The sequence below is a fragment of the Peromyscus leucopus genome, chromosome X, assembly GCF_004664715.2.
Source record: "Peromyscus leucopus breed LL Stock chromosome X, UCI_PerLeu_2.1, whole genome shotgun sequence".
NCBI classification, from domain to species: domain Eukaryota; kingdom Metazoa; phylum Chordata; class Mammalia; order Rodentia; family Cricetidae; genus Peromyscus; species Peromyscus leucopus.
In genome coordinates, this window is record NC_051083.1 from 21,062,162 (window position 1) to 21,080,184 (window position 18,023).

Below are 18,023 nucleotides of genomic sequence, written 5' to 3' on the forward strand. Positions count from 1 at the left end.
TGCACTTGCAGTTCGGTGATGAACTCAGCTCTTCAGAAACAGCTTTGTGGTTCTGTTTTTTTCTGAGCCACTCCCTTCTCACTTGTCCTGCCGTAAAGTCAGGACATTAATCATCCCACCTGGGGATGCCTGGGGCCAAGTAGTAGGATGGAAGAGAAAATCATTTAAAGCATTGCTTCTCTGATCAAAGAGGAAGGTTTTTGTCATTCCATCTTCGCTTCCTGCTATTTCCTCATTGTTTCTACTGCCAAAGGTTTGTTTCAGGCTGGCCTTAAAAGGAGCAGAAGGGAAAAAAAGACTAAAATGGGATTAAATGGGATTCCTATGCACCCTCTTGGTTTCTGAAAGTCTTTTGTCATTCCTCAGGCTAGAACTAGAATGGAGTGAATAGTTTCTGGTTATATTCTGCATTTTGTCCTTACCATGGAATATCAAAAGAGCAAGAAATGCCCATTTCACTGCTGGATCAATATACGTACCTTTTAGAATTAGGTGTATGGTGAATTGGATATTCTCATATATTGATGATGGGAATATAGCCTGAGATACTTGCTTCTTGGTTACAAGTGGGAGCCCATGTCCATTTCTCCCTCTCAGTGCTGAGACCCTACCCTGTTTGGCTTGAACTTGTGCATGTTCCCATAGTCTCTTTGTGTTCATATGTGCGTCAGCGCTGTTGTGTCTTGAAGACACTGTTTCCTTGGAGTTATCCATCACCTCTGGCTCTTAGACTCTTTCCACCCCCTCTTCTGATTATCATTCTGAGCCCTGGGTGGGGGACAGTGATGACGACATCCTATTTAGGACTGAGTGCTCCAAAGTTTCTCACTGTCTGCCCATTGTCCAGTTGTGGGCCTCTGTTAATTCTCATCTACTACAAGAAGAAGCTTCTCTGATGATAACTGAGTGAAGCACTGATCTATATATAGCAGTATGTCATTAGGGGGTATTTTATTGTCCTATTCCTTTAGTAGAATAATAGTAATAGGTTTCCCCTAGGCCCATTACCTATCTAGTCTCAGGTACTTGGCTACTTTAGCAATATCAAATATGGGTTCCATCTCATGGTGTGGGCCTTAAATCTAATTTTTTGGCAAGTGGTTGGTTATTCCCATAAGTTTTGTGCTACTATTGTAGCAGTGTCCCTGGCAGGCACCACTGTAGCCGCAGGGTTTGTAGCTGGGTGATATTGATGATTACCTTTCTACTCCAGTTGCATGCAGAGTGACTCCCAACACCATAAACACGAATCAGTATATGTAAAGCTTCTAGTTAGGCAGCAGCTTGACTTCTCTGTGATCTATTGCATAAGTAATATGTGCTGTCTTCAGCAATAGGGCCTTATCATCAAGTTGTGGAGAACAACCATCAGCCCTGGCAATGGCCTGTGATGTTTGGGAACCCCTTTGGTAAATAACAGGATTTAACTCATTCTTGCCACTAGAAGTTTTACATGATGGCCTAAGATGTCTAGCTGAGGTATCATGTCCCCTATTATTTGGTGACTCCATTAAGATTTTTCTCATATACATGTATATTTTAGGAAGTTTCTACAGTAATAGGTTTCCAGTAAGTTTTTCAAAAGGCCTTTAGTGTTAGTTGTCCCTCTGATACTCCCTCCTTTATCCTGTTCTTCCATTCCCTCCCCCATTTAATCCTCCTATTCTAGTTTCCCTTTGTCATTCCATAACAATACATTCTATCTTCCCTTCTTGGGAGATCCTCTCCTCCCTCTATGGTCCCTTACTGTGTACCTAGCCTCTGCAGTTATTCAGATTGTAGCACATGTATTGAAAGCTTAGAAGCTAATATCAACATATAAAATAAAACATAATGGAAATATAGCCTGAGATACCTGCTTCTTGGTTAGGGGGAGGAGGCCATGTCTGGGTTACCTCACTCAAAATGTTTTTTTTTTTTTTTTTTTTCTGAATCCATCCATTTATCTGCAAATTTCGTAATTTCACTTTTCTTAACAGGTGATTGGTATTCTGTTGTGTAAATGTACTATACTTTCATTATCAGTTTATCTGTTTATAGACATTAGGCTGTTTCCAATTTCTGACTATTATGAATAGCAGCAATGAACAAGTGTCTCTGTAGTAGGATGCAGAGTTTTGGGTACATGTCCAAGAGTGGTATAACTGGATCTTGATGTAGATTTATTCCCAGCTTCCTGAGGAACTGCCACACTGATTTATATTGTGACTGTACAAGTTTGCACTCCCACCAGTAATGGATGAGTGTGCTCCTTACTGTCTATTCTTGCCAGCACGAGCTGTCACTTGTTTTATTGGTTTTAGTCATTCTGACAGGTGGAAGATGAAATCTCAAAATAGTTTTTATTTTTATTTCCATGATGGGTAAGGATGTTGAACATTTCTTAGTTTCTTACCATTTTATCATATTCCATTTTTGATGGTGCCTCAAGTTATCCATTTTTATAGATATACATTTGAGTTTCCAGTTTGAGAAAATTATGAATAAAACTGTTATCAACAGTTTTGTGTCTTTTGGTAGATAGACACACTCATTTCTCTTGGGTAGGGTTGCAATACTATATGGTAAATGTGTTTGATTTTGTAAGAGCCTACTAAACTATAGTCCCAACTGTGTCAATGCACAATCCCACTGCCAATGTGATAGAGGGCCTGCTAAACTATAGTCCCAACTGTGTCAATGCTCAATCCCACTGCCAATGTGATAGAGGTTCAGTGATTTCATATCCTTACCATTGTTTAAGATTAACTGTCCTGAATTTTAGCCTTTCTGGTGGATATGTAACTGGGTCACATTATGGATTTGTATGTTTAAGTGATTTTGGTTTTAATGTCCATGCTCTTTGAACTAAGAACTTCATTTTATGGTATTTTCTTAACGGTATAATCCATAGTCCAGCCAAAAATTAAATGGACAATGTATGTTTGTTGTATAACTTATAATAGCCAAATTTGAAAAATAACCTAAATGTCAGATATTATGTGATTATTTGAGTATGACATATTCACAATAAATATAGATATGGACAAATAAATAAATATGGAACCATTCAGACCTCTATATATTAGAATACACCAATCTAGAGGATGAGGAAGGAGGGTCATGAGTTTGAGGCCAGCTTACACTACATAGTAAAGTCCAAGGTAGGATGGGCTACAGAATGAGATTCTGTGCCAAAAATACAAGCCAAAAGAAGGAGAGGCGACATGATTCTTTGTAATGAGTATGCTTTGGATTTCTGACCAAGGTGGTAGCTTAGAAGCTGCATCAGAGTGAGTTAGTCAGGAGAGAGCCAAAGTAAGAAAAAAATAGTCTTTATCTCAAAGAGAGAACTAGAGAAGAACTCCAGAAGTCCATAAAGGAAGTGCAAGGATACCAAAAACCAGAGATAACAAAGCAGAGAAAAGAAGTCCTGCAACGGCAAAGAAAAATGTCTTAGCTTGCTGAGCATGCTGTGCATGCCTTTAATCCCAGGACAGAACCAGGGACAGAGCCCAGCAGATCCGCTGGAAGATGCAGAGGAATCGATGCTATGCACGAGACAGAATACAGCACATACCTTGGCACTGACAGAGCTGTGCAGATGCAGAGGAGAGCATGTAGGGCACAGAGCCTGCAGAAGCTGAATGTATGAGAGCCAGGCATGGAAGACCCCAAGACTAAGAGGAGCTGCTCCTTTTCTGGTGCCCAACTTTGCAGGGCATTCTGCCAACTGGAAAAGATAAGAGGTCCACTAGACCTCAGGAAGAAGGAAGACAAAGTGTGAAAACTGTGGCATCAGGATTGGAGCAAAAGACACCACGCTGAGCATCCTGGGCCATAGAAACTGGAAAGCTGAGAGTTCTCAGCTTCTGTCATCTTGGACACAGCAGGAGGAGCTGTATTGTTCACAAGAAGTTGACCACCTGACAGCTCTAAGATAAACACAGAGGACAGACTCTCTCCAAACCAGAAAGAGACTTTGACTAAGAATTTAATACCGCCGGGCGGTGGTGGCGCACGCCTTTAATCCCAGCACTCGGGAGGCAGAGGCAGGCAGATCTCTGTGAGTTCGAGGCCAGCCTGGTCTACAGAGTGAGCTCCAGGGCAGGCACCAAAACTACACAGAGAAACCCTGTCTCGAAAAACCAAAAAAAAAAGAAAAAAAAAAAAGAATTTAATACCTATGTCAGTTTATTGCTTCTGTGTTGATATACTTTAAATTTTTAACCTTTTTTTCTATTTTCTATATATACATATATATTTTTTGAAAATCTTTACCTTTTTCCTATGTTTTTGACCCTTCACATGTACACTTTGATAAGTCATAACTTGATTATCTTCTCTACTCTTTTTCATACCTCTAACCTATATACTTTTCTTCTCATTCCTACTATCTACCCCATTAATGTCCCACTGTACTATTTAAATCTATCGCCTGTTCCAAAACTTTGACCCTAGGACTTCTATCTCCAAACCTTACTGGGAAAATAAGTCAGCAGTACAGTATGTTTTCCTGCAGCTAACTGAGTCTTCTGTCAAACTATCCTGACTATTTTACTGCAGTGGATTTTCATAAGCCCGTGTGGGTTGTCCAGCCCACCACGAAGACTGATCTAAACTCAAAGAGGGACTAAGAAGATGGCATCAAGTAAGCACTTGCTGCACAAGCATGAGAATCATAGTTCGGATCTGTAGCAGCCACATAAAAAGCTGGGAATGGCTGCATGTGCTCGTAACCCAGTATTGGGTGGAGGAGGAACAGAGACAGGCAAGTCCTGGGAGCTCACTGGCCCCCGGCCTAACCCAAACTGCCATCTTCTGGTTCAATGAAAGACAGTGTCTCAAGGCAATAAGGCAGAGAGTGATAAAGATACCAGCTACCCTTCTATGGATTTCACATGTATGTATATGTATACTCACATGCATGCAGCACCTTGGACAGAGAGAAATAAAAAGGTGAAAAGAAAAAAGAACAAACTAAAGAATGTACATACTCCAACAGATATTAATTGTATTGTATTGTAAAATACAATAAAGAAACATGAGCCAACAGTCCACTACAACACCTCCACAAGGATCCTCAAAAAACATGGAAAAAAGATGAGCTAGCTGAAATGCCAGAAAACAATTTCACAGTCTTACATTTTGAAAGGATCGACAACCAATTAGAAGAGTTGAATACAAATATGGAACTTAATTCAAGACACAGACAACAAAATTACAAAGCCTGATTCAAGAACCAAATTGGATGAAAGAATCAGTAACTTAGGGGGAAAATTTAAATCATGGAGAACAGATTCACCAAGGAAACCAAGATGCTAAAAAAGAATCAAACAGCAATTCTGGAAATGGAAAGAAACAGTCATTTATATTTAAAACACAGAAGAAGGCATCAATAGACAAGACCAAGAAGAAAAGAATGCCGGGCGTTGGTGGCGCACACCTGTAATCCCAGCACTCGGGAGGCAGAGGCAGGTGGATCTCTGTGAGTTCGAGGCCAGCCTGGGCTACAGAGCTAGTCCAGAACAGGCTCCAAAACTACAGAGAAACCCTGTCTCGAAACCCCCCCCCCAAAAAAAAAGAAAAAGAAAAAAAATATCAGGGATGGAGGTCAAGGTCAAGGCAATGATATTTATAGGTGTGTATAAAGAAAAAAAAATCAATGAATATGACCAAAACTTCTGGTAAGACTGGAATATACTCAAAAAACCAAAGAAGAGTCTATGGCAGAGAAGAGGAGGCTGAGATAAAATCAAATGGCTTATACAACATATTCCATTAAATTATAGCCAATAATTTCACTAACAAACACAAAGAAATAAACTTCCAAACACAAGAAGTATGTGGAACCCCAAATACATACAAATAAAGGAGAACCTCTTCATGGCGTAATCAAGGCATCAAATATACAGTACTAAATGCTCTAAAGAAAAAACACAAAGTAATATGTGGAGGCAGAAACATTAAAACAATGTCTGACTTGTCATCACCAATCCTACAATCCAGGAAAACTAGATATTAAATTACCACTGAAATGATAAGTCACGAACATTGAATGTAAACAATTGTTAACCAAGATTGCTCTACTCTACAAAATTATCTATTAAAATAGATGGAGAAATACTTTTTCAAGACAGTCACAAATTAAGGCAATTTATGACCACTAAGCCAGCACTGCAGAAAATTCTTAAAGGAATACTGTGCTGACTTGAAGAAGAAAGAGAACTTCACACATGAGAACCCAGGAAAGAATATAGTTCGTGAAAACAATAGATGAACAGAGGAGAACTGAGGTCTCTGTCATGTCTAACACATTAAGCAAGCAAACATCTGTACCACCAGGGAGGAAGATCAAAACTGCCAATCAGCCAGAACAAAAAAAGAAAGCCAGAAATAATAGCAAGCAAACTCTTTTTGATTGCAATGGTCTTCACTTACTGGTTAAAAGATGGAGACTATCTGACAGGGTTAAAAAAACAAGATTCAACTGTCTATTAACTTTAAGAATCTCATATAACAAGGAAAGACTGAAAGTCAAAGGCTAGACACCAAATTACCAACAAAATAGAAGCTGTAAGTAAATTTATATAGCAGTTCTCATACCTGATAACATAGATATCAAATCAAAACTAATCAGGAGAGATCAAGAAGACCACTGTGTATTAATAAAAGGAACAATGAATTAAAGCCATAACTGTTGTAAATATCTATGTATCAAATCATGGGAACCCAAATTTCATAAAATAAACATTAAAAGGCATAAACGCATACAGATAGGTTCTAGTACAAGAGCAGTGGGAGATTTCAATATCCCACTCTCTTACCTAGATAGCTCTTCCTAATTAAAAACAAGCAAAGAAACTTCAGAACTAAATTATACCACAGATCAATTAGATTTAACAGCTATCTACAGAATCTTCCACCCAATACATATGGACATTCTTCTCACTGGCACATGGGGCCTTCTCTAAAACTGGCCACATTATAAGCCAAAAGGCAATATTTAGCAAATAAAAATCAGAAATAATTTCCTGTATCTTGTCAGAGAACAGTGGAGTAAAATTAGAAATCAACAGAAAATCTAGCCTCAGAAAATACACAAATACTTGGCTACTAATATACTTTTATGTCATCAAATAAATGAGAGAGGAAATTTTAAATTTGTAGAATGAAATGAAAAAAATAGAACATACTAGAATCTCTGGAATTCCATCCATTTATCGCAAGATGGCTCCATGTGGAAAGACACTTGCTTCCAAGCCCAGTGAACTTAGTTCAATCACTGCAAGTCATGTGTTGAAGGAGAGAACTGACTCCTGCAAGTTGTCCTCTGACCTTCCCATGTGTGTATACATGCTAAATAAAAAAATACAAGATTTTGTTTAGAAAAAAGCAGTGATCTTTATGGTGGCTCACAACCATCTATAATGAAATCTGGTGCCCTTTTCCTGGTGTGCAGACAAACATTGTATACTTAGTAAATAAATGAATCTTTCTGTAAAAAATTTAAAAACAAGAAACACTACTACAGCTGACATCATATAGACCGTCACACAGTGATGGTGGGAAACTTCACTACCCCACACTCTAGGCAATAGACAGGTCATCCAGACAAAAGCTAAACGGAGAAACACTGGAGCTAACTGATGTCACAAACCAAATGACCCTAACAGACATTTCATCCAAACACAAAAGAATGTACCTTCTTATCAGCACCTTGTGGAACTTTCTCCAAAACTGACCACATACAAACTGACCACATACAAAGTAAGTCTCAACAGACACAAGGAAACTGAAATAATACCCTGTGTCCTATCAGACCACCACAAATTCCAACTGGATATGAACAGCAACAGAAATCTTACAAACGCATGGAAACTGAACAACTCACTACTGAATGAAAAGTGGGTCAAGACAGAAATTAAAGACTTTCCAGAATTGAATGAAAATGAATACAAAACATGCCCAAACTTATAGGACACAGTGAAGGAGATTCTAAGAGGCAAGTTCACAGCACTAAGTGCCTACATTAAAAAACAAACAAACAAAAAGACTCTGGAGTGATCTCATTCTAGTAACTTAACAGCACACATGAAAGCTCTAGAACAAAAAGAAGAAATCACACCCAAAAGGAATAGATAGCAAGAAATAATCAAACCTGGGGCTGAAATCAATAAAATAGAAACAACAACAAAAACCAATGCAAAGAATCAATGAAACAAATGGTTCTTTGGGAATCTGCAGATTCAATGCAATCCCCATCAAAATTCCAACTCATAGCTGGGCGGTGGCACACACACCTTTAATTCCAGCACTTGGGAGGCAGAGGCAGGAGGATCTCTGTGTGTTCAAGTCCAGCTTGGTCTGTAGAGTGAGTTCCAGGACAGCCAGGGCTACACAGAGAAACCCTGTCTCAGAAAAAAAAAAAAACAGTGATCTTGAATAAAGAACCCAGTGATGCACCCTGAGCCTCTAAAATAAAAAGAAGCCAAACCCAAATACAGCAGATAGCAAGAAATAATAAAAATGAAGGTAGAAATTATTTAAGCACTAAAAAAAAAAATACAGGGGCTGGAGAGATGGCTCAGTGGTTAAGAAGTTGTTCTTGCAGAATACCTGGATTCAGTTCCCAGCACCCACATGACAGCTAACAACACTCTGTAACTCCATTTCACACGATCCAGCACCTCCTTCTAGCCTCCATTGACACTACATACATGTGGTGCACAGGCATATATGCAGGCAGAACACCCATACACATAAAATAAAAACAATTAACCTTTAAAAAATACATAGGATTATCAGACAAAAAGTTTGTTCTTTGAAAAGATTGGGCTGGCAAAATGGCTTAGCGGGTAATAGCCCTTGCTTTGGAGCCTGATGACTTGAGTATGATCCCCAGACCCCACAGTGGAAGGAGAAAACTGACTCTCAAAGGCTGTCCTCCATGTGCATGCTTTGTCTTGTTCATGCACATGTTGTGTGTAAACAAAAATAAAATACATTTTTAAAGAAAGGTATATTTTTTTAAAAGTAAAAAGCTTATAGTTAAGAGACTTTGGATATTTAGAGAGGCTTTGTATATTTTGGAGAGGGTTTGAATGTTTAAAGAAACCTTGGATATTTTAAGAGACTTTTAAAGTTAAGTATGCTTTAGAGTGTGATATTAATATTAACATGAGATCTTGGGGATGAACAAGAAAGGAAAGGTTATGGTTTAACAATGATGCATTTATGTGTCAAGTTGAAAAGGGTTTAATTGTCCTGACTAGTTTTATGTCAACTTGGCACAAGCTGGAGTCATTTTGGAAGAGGGAACCTCAGTTAAGAAGATGTCCCCACCACACTGGCCTGTGGGCAAACCTGTGGTGCTTTTCTTGATTGATGATTGATGTGAAAGGTCCCAGATCACTGTGGGTGGTGCCATTTCTCTGGGCTGATGGTCCTGGGTTCTATAAGAAAGCAGGCTATATAAGCCATGAGAAACAAGCCAGTAAGCAGCATCCTTCCATGGCCTCTGCATCAGCTCCTGCTTCCAGGTTTCTGCCTTGAGTTCCGGCCCTGATTTCCCTCAGTGATGGAGTGTGACCTGAGAGTTGTAAGATGAACTAAACCCTCTCCTCCCAAGCTGTTTTTGGTCACAGTGTCTTATCATAGCAATAGAAACCCTAAGACAGATCCCAAACAGATCTGGAGTTAGGCCTGTGGGTACAGGAGATGGCAGTGGATAGGAGAGGCTAGAAGAGGAAAGCCAGTCAATGATGGCTCTTGATAAAAGTGGATGCCAAGGCCATAGATCTGGAACTAGGCCTTTGGGTAGCTACAGCAGGGGGAGGGAAAATGGGGGTTTGAGGAAAGGGGTGATGGGAAAGGGAGGAAGGGACTTTCTTAGACAAGGTGTCTCAGGAACAGAGAGAGTTCATAGCTGTGGTTCAGAATTAGGCTTGTGGTTTGTAGATGAGGAGGAAGGGAGGAAGGGATGGCAAAGGGAAGAAGTGACTGATATATTAGGCAAAAGGGATTTATATATGAAAAGTGTTCAAGGCCACAGGTCTGGAACTAGGCTTGTAGTTTTGGAGATGCAGTGAGTTGGGGGGGAGAGATGGAGCTTTTGTTTTTTGTTGTTTTTGAGACAGGGTCTCACTGTGTAGTCCTGGCTGGCTTGGAACTGACTATGTAGAACAGGCTGGCCTCAAACTCACAGAGATCTGCCTGCCCCTACCTCCCTAGTGCTGGGATTAATGCTTTTTTCTACCTAATCTTATGTTCTCTTGGGTTTCTAAATATTTTATTTCTGTTATTATTTTGACTTCCAATGTATACATTGTATGAAAAAGACACTCTCATGTTGTTTCTTTTTCTGAAAATCTGATGTTCCAACATCCAGTCTAGGACAGAAGACAAAATAGAACGATTCAAGAAAGCAGTTGAGTACTATTCAGTCACAACCAAACTCTCTTCACTGCCAATGGGTCCTTCCTTTCTAGGTAAGGCTTCCAGCTGCTGTTAAATTGAGTTTATCCCTTAGGGCCAGAGTGGAATCCCTTGTTTCTGCCTGTGTCCTGCCTTTTCACATTTATAGATGGGGGGATAATTTCCTTAGCTTGGGCTTTTTCTTATACTAACCCTCATTGTGACCTGGTGTATGTAAAAAAGCCCTGTCTTTGGCAGCAAGCTTGATTGGAATTCTGCTTCTGTTGCTTACTAGCTGAGTGATCTCATCACTTCATTTTTGTATGAAACATGGGTCAAAATATCTATTATGGAGGGCTGTTACCAGATTAAATACTTTATATAGGATCCCTTGTAAATGGATGTTTCCTGTCCCAACCACCCAATGCCAATTATGGGTTAATTTAAGTGTAAGAGTTAGCTAATAACAAGCCTGAGCTATCAGGTGAGCGTTTATAAGTAATATTAAGCCTCTGAGTGATTATTTGGGAACTGATGGGTGGGAAAGAAACATCCATTTACAATCCCTGGCATGGGCATACCACTTATCTATTCCACCAGTATTACAGCAGACAGATGCGATCTCACCACAGAACCTTCATGTCGCTTACTTTCTTGATGGAAAGGCTAGGATTAATTGCTGCCACTCTAAATTTGGTAGGTATCAAACTGAACTGGGAACTCAGTTCAAATGAATTAATATTGAATATACCATTCAAGAAATAGCTTGTGAACACACCTATATGTAATCTCAGGCTTATGGGCCCAGCTTAGAAATCTTGAGGATGTCAAAAACTGTGTAATGAAATCCCACAGGGAACAAAAACCCAGACTCTTGGAACAGTCCATAGTAGCTGGTCAATTAATTATAACTTTTTGTGGTGCTAGAGATCTAACCCGTGGCTCCGTGCATGCAAGGCAAGTGCCCTACCATTGTCCCACAATCTCAGATCATAAAGTATAACTTTATAACAGGTTTTTTTTATGCAGTGATGCTTTAACAGAATATAATAAGCATGGTAAAATGATTAGGTTTGGCTGAAACAGCACTGTTCTTGGCTTCAGGCTTTCGAAATAATCGGCTTGGAAATCCTCCTATTCCACGGAATCAAATGGGCCCTATTTCTACTGGAAAGCCAATGGTAAGTGTTGTTTATTACATATTCATTAAGAGGATTAGGATCACTTGCTTACCTTAGACTTAAGCGCATTCCTTATTTTTACAATCTGAATTGAGTCCTTAGGATGATTCAATGTTAATTAGACCATGCAGGCCATATACCTGTATTGTTTTATACCTTGAGGCTGGAAGACTGTAGAAAGATAGCTTCCAAATTAGTAATCACTAGGATATTATATATGTAGGTTAGATAATGTCACAAAAATATTTCTAAGAGATCTAGTTTGGTTCATTTTCCTGGTTCTGGTAAACCCTATTCAGATACCACTATCAGAATTATTTCTTAATATTTTCGGTAGGTACTTTGTACTTCAACAGTTCCTACTGTTGGTATCATCTACTATACCACAGCTTCTGAGAAAACCATCCTGTATCCTGGTAAAATGTTAAATATTTTTTCCATCTGTTTTATCCTTTAGTTTTCTCGCCAGGTGCCCCAGAAAATGAAATATCCACCACCATTTCCAATGGGACCCAACTCGTCTCTTCTCTTCTCCCATAATGTGGGGGAATCCCATGCTTTTTCAGAGGATCCCATGCTACAGGACAATTCCTTTACCAATTGGGCTGTTTCTTATGACTCTTCTACACCCCAGTTTCCTAACTGCCTGACTTCTAAAACTTCACCTCCTTTGGGACCAGATTCTTCCCACTCCTCCTCCTCTGAGGGTGATGAGGCAAATGGAGCTGGTTCTGAGTAAGTAGCTATGCGAACAACCAGAACAAGATTTCTAAGAAGTGTGGAGAAGTGGGTGGTCTTGACTTCCTTTCGTTAGTTACTCTTTGCCCCTTGGCCTTGTGCAGGTGGTGATTTTTAGATATCCAGGCCATACAGGAAAGCAGTTGCTTAGGAAATCCTAACATGAATGTGCTACATAACATGCCTGTCATTTTTCAGTTTGCAAGGAACATAGATTGAAGGATAAAAGAATAAAGAATTTTTATAGTTGAAATATTGGAACAGTTCCTCAGTAATGAAGATTGTGTCTCATATGCTGGTTTGATTGTTTTTAAAGTATTCCTCTAAAGAGATTATTCCTGGGAAACAGAGCTACTTTGAGATTATAATTTTAATTATTTTCTTAGACTATGGGTAGACTCTAAACTTGACATCTTACAGGTGTAAAGGATCCAGAGTGACTTCCATGAATTTTGATTCTTTGGTCTGTGTCAGGTGAAGGAGGCCAGGGGGACAGTGATGACCACTGAGAGGAAAAGTATCATGTCCGTTCTTAATCTGGTGCCTTGAGGGTTTCTGAGAGTCCTTGGGATCAGGTTAGATGTCTTGAATGGAAATATCTTTTTCAACCTCCTTTTCTGTCTTATGCTGTTTGTGAATTTTTTAGTCACAACACAGAAGCACATCAGCAACAGCCTGGATGGGAAGATCCAAGTGGTGACAGAGGGTCTTGGGTACAGCCTGTTGATGCTGGAGTTTCGGAAACTAGCGTAGGTGATGGTGAACCTCACATCCCATCTCTATTATCTATGTCTACAAGGAACCACATGGATATCACCATTCCACCTTTACCTCCAGTAGCTCCAGAAGTCTTGAGGGTTGCTGAACACAGACACCGAAGGGGTCTTATGTATCCATATATTTACCATGTCCTTACTAAGGTGAGAGATCAACACATCCATATCTACCTCCCAGATAATTCCCTGCAGTATCTCATAGTTACTAAATTACAAAGTCACCTGAGATAACTTGTCAGAGAATTTGTATTTTTTTAACTTGAGAAGGAAAGTGTTAATCTCAGCTTATATGTCCATGTCACAGTCCATCATTGAAGGGAGTCAGGACAGGAACTCAAGGCAGGTATCTGGAGGCAGAAGCTGATGCAGAGGACGTGGAGGGGTGCTGCGTACTGGCTTGCTCCTCATGGCTTGCTCAGCCTGCTTTTTTTCTTTCTTTCTTCCTTTCTTTCTTCCTTCCTTTCTTTCTTTCTTTCTTTCTTTCTTTCTTTCTTTCTTTCTTTCTTTTTTATTTTTTACATTTTATAAAATCTTTTTTTTAATGTCGAATGCTGTTTATTGAAGGAGGGAGGAGGTCTTAAATACAGGCTTATAGCACAATGGGAGAACCCTGGAGGGCAGAAGTTCGCTACTGATGTTTTACAATCTTGCATCTAAGATGTTAACGCCCATTATTCATGATACACAGACAAGGAACTTCCCTTAAGCATTCAGGAGGGTGGAACCCGGCAGGGAATTAGCATAGGGAGGATATCAAGGTCAAGGTCAGCAAGCAAGGCAATAGTTACCCAAAACGGGGGCCAGGACCCTACAGGTCCCCCTTTTACTAAAAAATGAGCTTCTGACTTAGGTTGCGTGGGACGTCAGCAGGTCACCTTACCCGTCATGGAGACACCTGCCCAGGCCACACAGGTGCTCTGTCTTAGGTTGGTGAGCACCCCCCAGGCATTACCTGTCTCTGAATACTTATTATCATACAGGCTCAATCGTGTGTGAGCTGCAGAGTTAACTGCTGCCAATCTCAAAGTGGCACTGGGCTTGCAATCTGTGTGTTTGACACAGAAAAGACTAACAGAGGTCCTATCCCATCCATAGCCAGTAGGCTAAAGGCAACTGAGCCATTCCCTTCCTTAATGAGCCTTACTGCAAATTGGAGTCCTTGTAAGATGGTATCCCAAAAGCAAATGGAACTTGAGTTTATAAATTTATAATTGTCAAAGCCTATCAAAATGTATATAACTATTGAATTAAATTTATCATGCCCAATAGAATGAAAGATTAACTGTGGTAGTTACTTTTGCTGCCAGGGTCTCCACTGTGCTAGCTGTAGTAAGCAATTATGAAATGGTAATCCCAGAAACAGTAGCAGTGGTGATCACCACTGCTATAACAGCAACAATGGCAGCAGCAATGTCAGATTCTCTTCTCGAGTGTGTGGACATCCATTGGCATGGATACAACTCCAGGAACATGAACTGCCAAGGCACATTTTTCTTGATCCCAGCACAACTTAGGCTGGCAGCTCTTCTGGAGAATTCAAAAGCATGGCTACAGTTCCTAGGCTTACGTTAATGCTTGCCAAAGCTGGCCATATTGGGCTCTCAATTCCCATTGGCATTAGAAGGGGAGAGTTTTTCATTAAGCCCCAATAGGTCTCTGTCATGTTGGGTTTCAGCAGCAGCCACAGGGTGCACATAGCGCTCAGGAACCCAAAGAGGAACCTCATTGTCCTGAGGAAAGACATAAACAGAACCCTGGGCCCACACCAACACCAGATCAGATCTTCTCCAAGTGCCAGTAGAAAGATCCTTCCATCACTCCAGAGGGTGATTTGCAACAGGAGCCCTCCAGTGCTTATCTTCAGTGGATACTCCAGCAGAATCCACCAATAAAAAATTTAAAATATATAAAACAAGGGAAAGAATAGAATGTGGAGAGGAATGATGAGTCCCCAGTTCCTCCCCCCCCCTTTTTTTACTCCAGCAAAATTTGTTTGTTTGGTTCTTTTTTAAACAGTTCAGATTTTTCTTTTATTTTTTTCATTTTTCACTTTTTCAAATTAATCAATTTATTCACCTTTCTATTACCAGCTTGATACAGTATGTATTCCCATCTTAATTGTGAGATGTTTCATTGAGGCTTGCTTAGTAATTGAGTAAAACCAAAACTTATTATAAGCCACAGTCGTCCTAGGGTCCCCCATGATATATATATATATATATATATATATATAGTCTCCATGGTTCTATGGGTTGTAGTCTGATTGTTCTTTTTTTATATCTAGAATCCACTTATGAGTGAGTACATACCATGACTGTCCTTCTGGGTTTGGGTTACCTCACTCAGGATGATTTTTTCTAGTTCCATCCATTTGCCTGCAAATTTCATGCTTTCATTATTTGAGAATTTGTATTTTTATTCAGGGAAACAGTGCTGGGGATTGAACCTAGGGTCTCACACATGCGAGGCAATCACTCTAGCATTAAGCTATATCCCCAGCCCATTGATCATTGTAGCTCAAGAGGTACAAGGAAACCCTGTATGTCCGTGCCCTTCCTTGCATTAAAAGCCTCGGAAAAGGTGAGATTAGTAGGAATTGGCACTAAGCAATAAAAAAGACTCCAAGAGAGAAGTTCAATTTGTAAGATTTGTGGATGTGGGGTTAGAAGGAAGGTAGCGGGGAGGGAGTGGGAGGAGAAGAAGGAGGGAAACTGTGGTCAGTATGTAAAATAAATGAAAAAAAATTAATAAAAATAACAACAATAAAAGATTTCAGAGTAAATAATGTACTAAGTTAATAGACTGTGGTTCTGAAGGCACCATCTAAGAAGAGGTCTTGTTCCCCTGTCCCTTGTCCCTGCCTCTACTTCTGCATACCTGCTCCCCTCCACTGGTTTCAACACACAAATTGCCCACAAAATGTCTAAGCCAGGTATGGTAGCACGAGCTTTTAATGCTGATAATCTGGAGGTAAAGGCAGGTAGAGCTCTGAGTTCTAGGTCAGCTTGGTCTACACAGCAAGCCCCAGTCCATTCAGACTTACATAGTGAGAACCTGTCTCAAAAAGAAAAAAAATGTCTAGGGTAGATTCTCCCTGACAGTCAGTGTTGTCCATGAGATCTGAGACTTTCCAAATGGAATCTAGCTTATAAGGTGGCTGCACACAGCTGGTCTTCCTTCTTATGGCTGCTAATCTGAAAATCTCTCTGAATACAAATAGTAAGTTTACTGTCTCTACTCCAGAGGGTAAAGTTCATTATTTGTTCTTTTCAGCTCTGTTCTACACCTTGAAGATTTCATTTTCTTCTTTTCCCTGAACCATTTTCTTATTAGGGTGAGATTAAAATCCCTGTATGTATTGAGGATGAGTGTAACATGGAGCTGCCTCCAGCTGCTCTCCTTTTCCGGTCAGCTCGCCAATATGTCTATGGAGTTCTTTTTAGCCTAGCAGAGGCACAGCGAAAAGTCGAGCGTCTAGCCATACGGCGACGGTTACCCATGGAAGGTAAGTATGACTCTAGCTATTCTAGCTATGTGCGAGCATACCATACTTTGAGCTGTAAAGCAGTCTTCAAGAAAATGCATCATTCACCAGATTATACATTAAAATAAGAAATACACAAATGTGAGCCCTAATTCTAAAATCATGAAACATTCAGAATGTGTATTACTTTTAAGAACAATGGCGGGCTTTGAGAATGCAGGACTTTATCTCACAGTCTCTCTTCCTCAGCGAGGTTTTCTTCTAGAATACGATGCTGTAGAGAGTTGAAATTGTTATGTTGTTTTAAACAAGAATGACTTAGTCAAATTAGTATATCCAAAAGAATAACTTAGGTTTCTACTTCCATGAAGGTAAATTAGATTAGATATACTTTCCTTATTCTTCTTGCTACAACTACAATTCTAGGACATTGTATGGGGGGAGGGGTACAACAACAAAAACACAAATACTCCAGAAAGTAGAGACCATTGATGACCTTGGGACCCAAGGAATACTAGAGTAGTAAGTTCTCGGGGTTTTCTTTTTGTCTCACACATCACAGACTGGATGTGAGACAGTTTGGTAGGGAATCTAGAAGTATTGACCCCTGCAGACTGATATCCTCTGCCCAGAAGCCTGCAAAGGACCAACCTAGTAACACAGAAGTGTTTCTATAAAAATTGCTCTAATCAAGCCCAGCACCACAAAAGAAACTGTGCTTCACCCTCACCTTTCCCAGCAAAGACCTGAAAATATCCTATGCTGAGGGGCTGCTTTCACCATACCACTGGGGAGGTGTCGGACAAGGTCAAGTGAGGAATCAACACAGACTCGTGCAGCTGTCAGCAATGAAGTCCACCTTCACAGACTACAGTGGGAAGAAAATGCCTGATAAGATTCAAGATTGGAAGAAGATCCAGAACCTTTTCAATCAAAACTCACAGTTTTGGACTTCAACTGAAAATTCCTTATCATACCAAGAATTAGGAAGGTTTCGAATTCAGATCTCAGGCAGCTTAGAAAGAACATGAACACCATGATGCTAATGAGAAAAGAATTTCAAAGCAACTCTCATAAAAATGTTTTAACAAATAATTGCAGACATACTGAAAACGAATTGAACATAGACAGCAAGTAAAAGTGCTTGTGCAAATCCCTGGAACCCATGGTACAAAGAAAGAACAGCTCTTGAAAGTTGTACTCTGACATCCACGCACATGCCATGGCATGCACATATCACACGCGCACACACACACACACACACACACACACACACACACACACTACATAAAATTTTTTAAATTAAAAAAGAAACAATATTTAAAGGATCAAATGGAAATTAAGAACTAAAAAAATACAATAACCAAAGTCAAATTCTTGCCAGTTGTGACAGTATGCACCTTTCATCCCAAGATTTTGGTGGTCGAGGCAGAAGAATCAGGAATTCAG

The 18,023-nt window shown here is 39.9% G+C and overlaps 1 protein-coding gene across 3 annotated transcripts in view; it reads left to right on the forward strand.

Moving 5' to 3' along the window:
• Window positions 1-18,023, forward strand: part of Fam120c (family with sequence similarity 120C) — a 129,768-nt gene that overhangs the window by 64,267 nt on the left and 47,478 nt on the right. For all 3 annotated transcript variants that reach the window (XM_028883471.2, XM_028883473.2, XM_028883472.2), the window contains exons 5-9: window positions 10,370-10,469; window positions 11,500-11,576; window positions 12,034-12,311; window positions 12,961-13,234; window positions 16,424-16,595. In XM_028883471.2, the coding sequence (XP_028739304.1) occupies window positions 10,370-10,469; window positions 11,500-11,576; window positions 12,034-12,311; window positions 12,961-13,234; window positions 16,424-16,595 (901 nt within the window). The remainder of the gene's footprint in view (window positions 1-10,369; window positions 10,470-11,499; window positions 11,577-12,033; window positions 12,312-12,960; window positions 13,235-16,423; window positions 16,596-18,023) is intronic.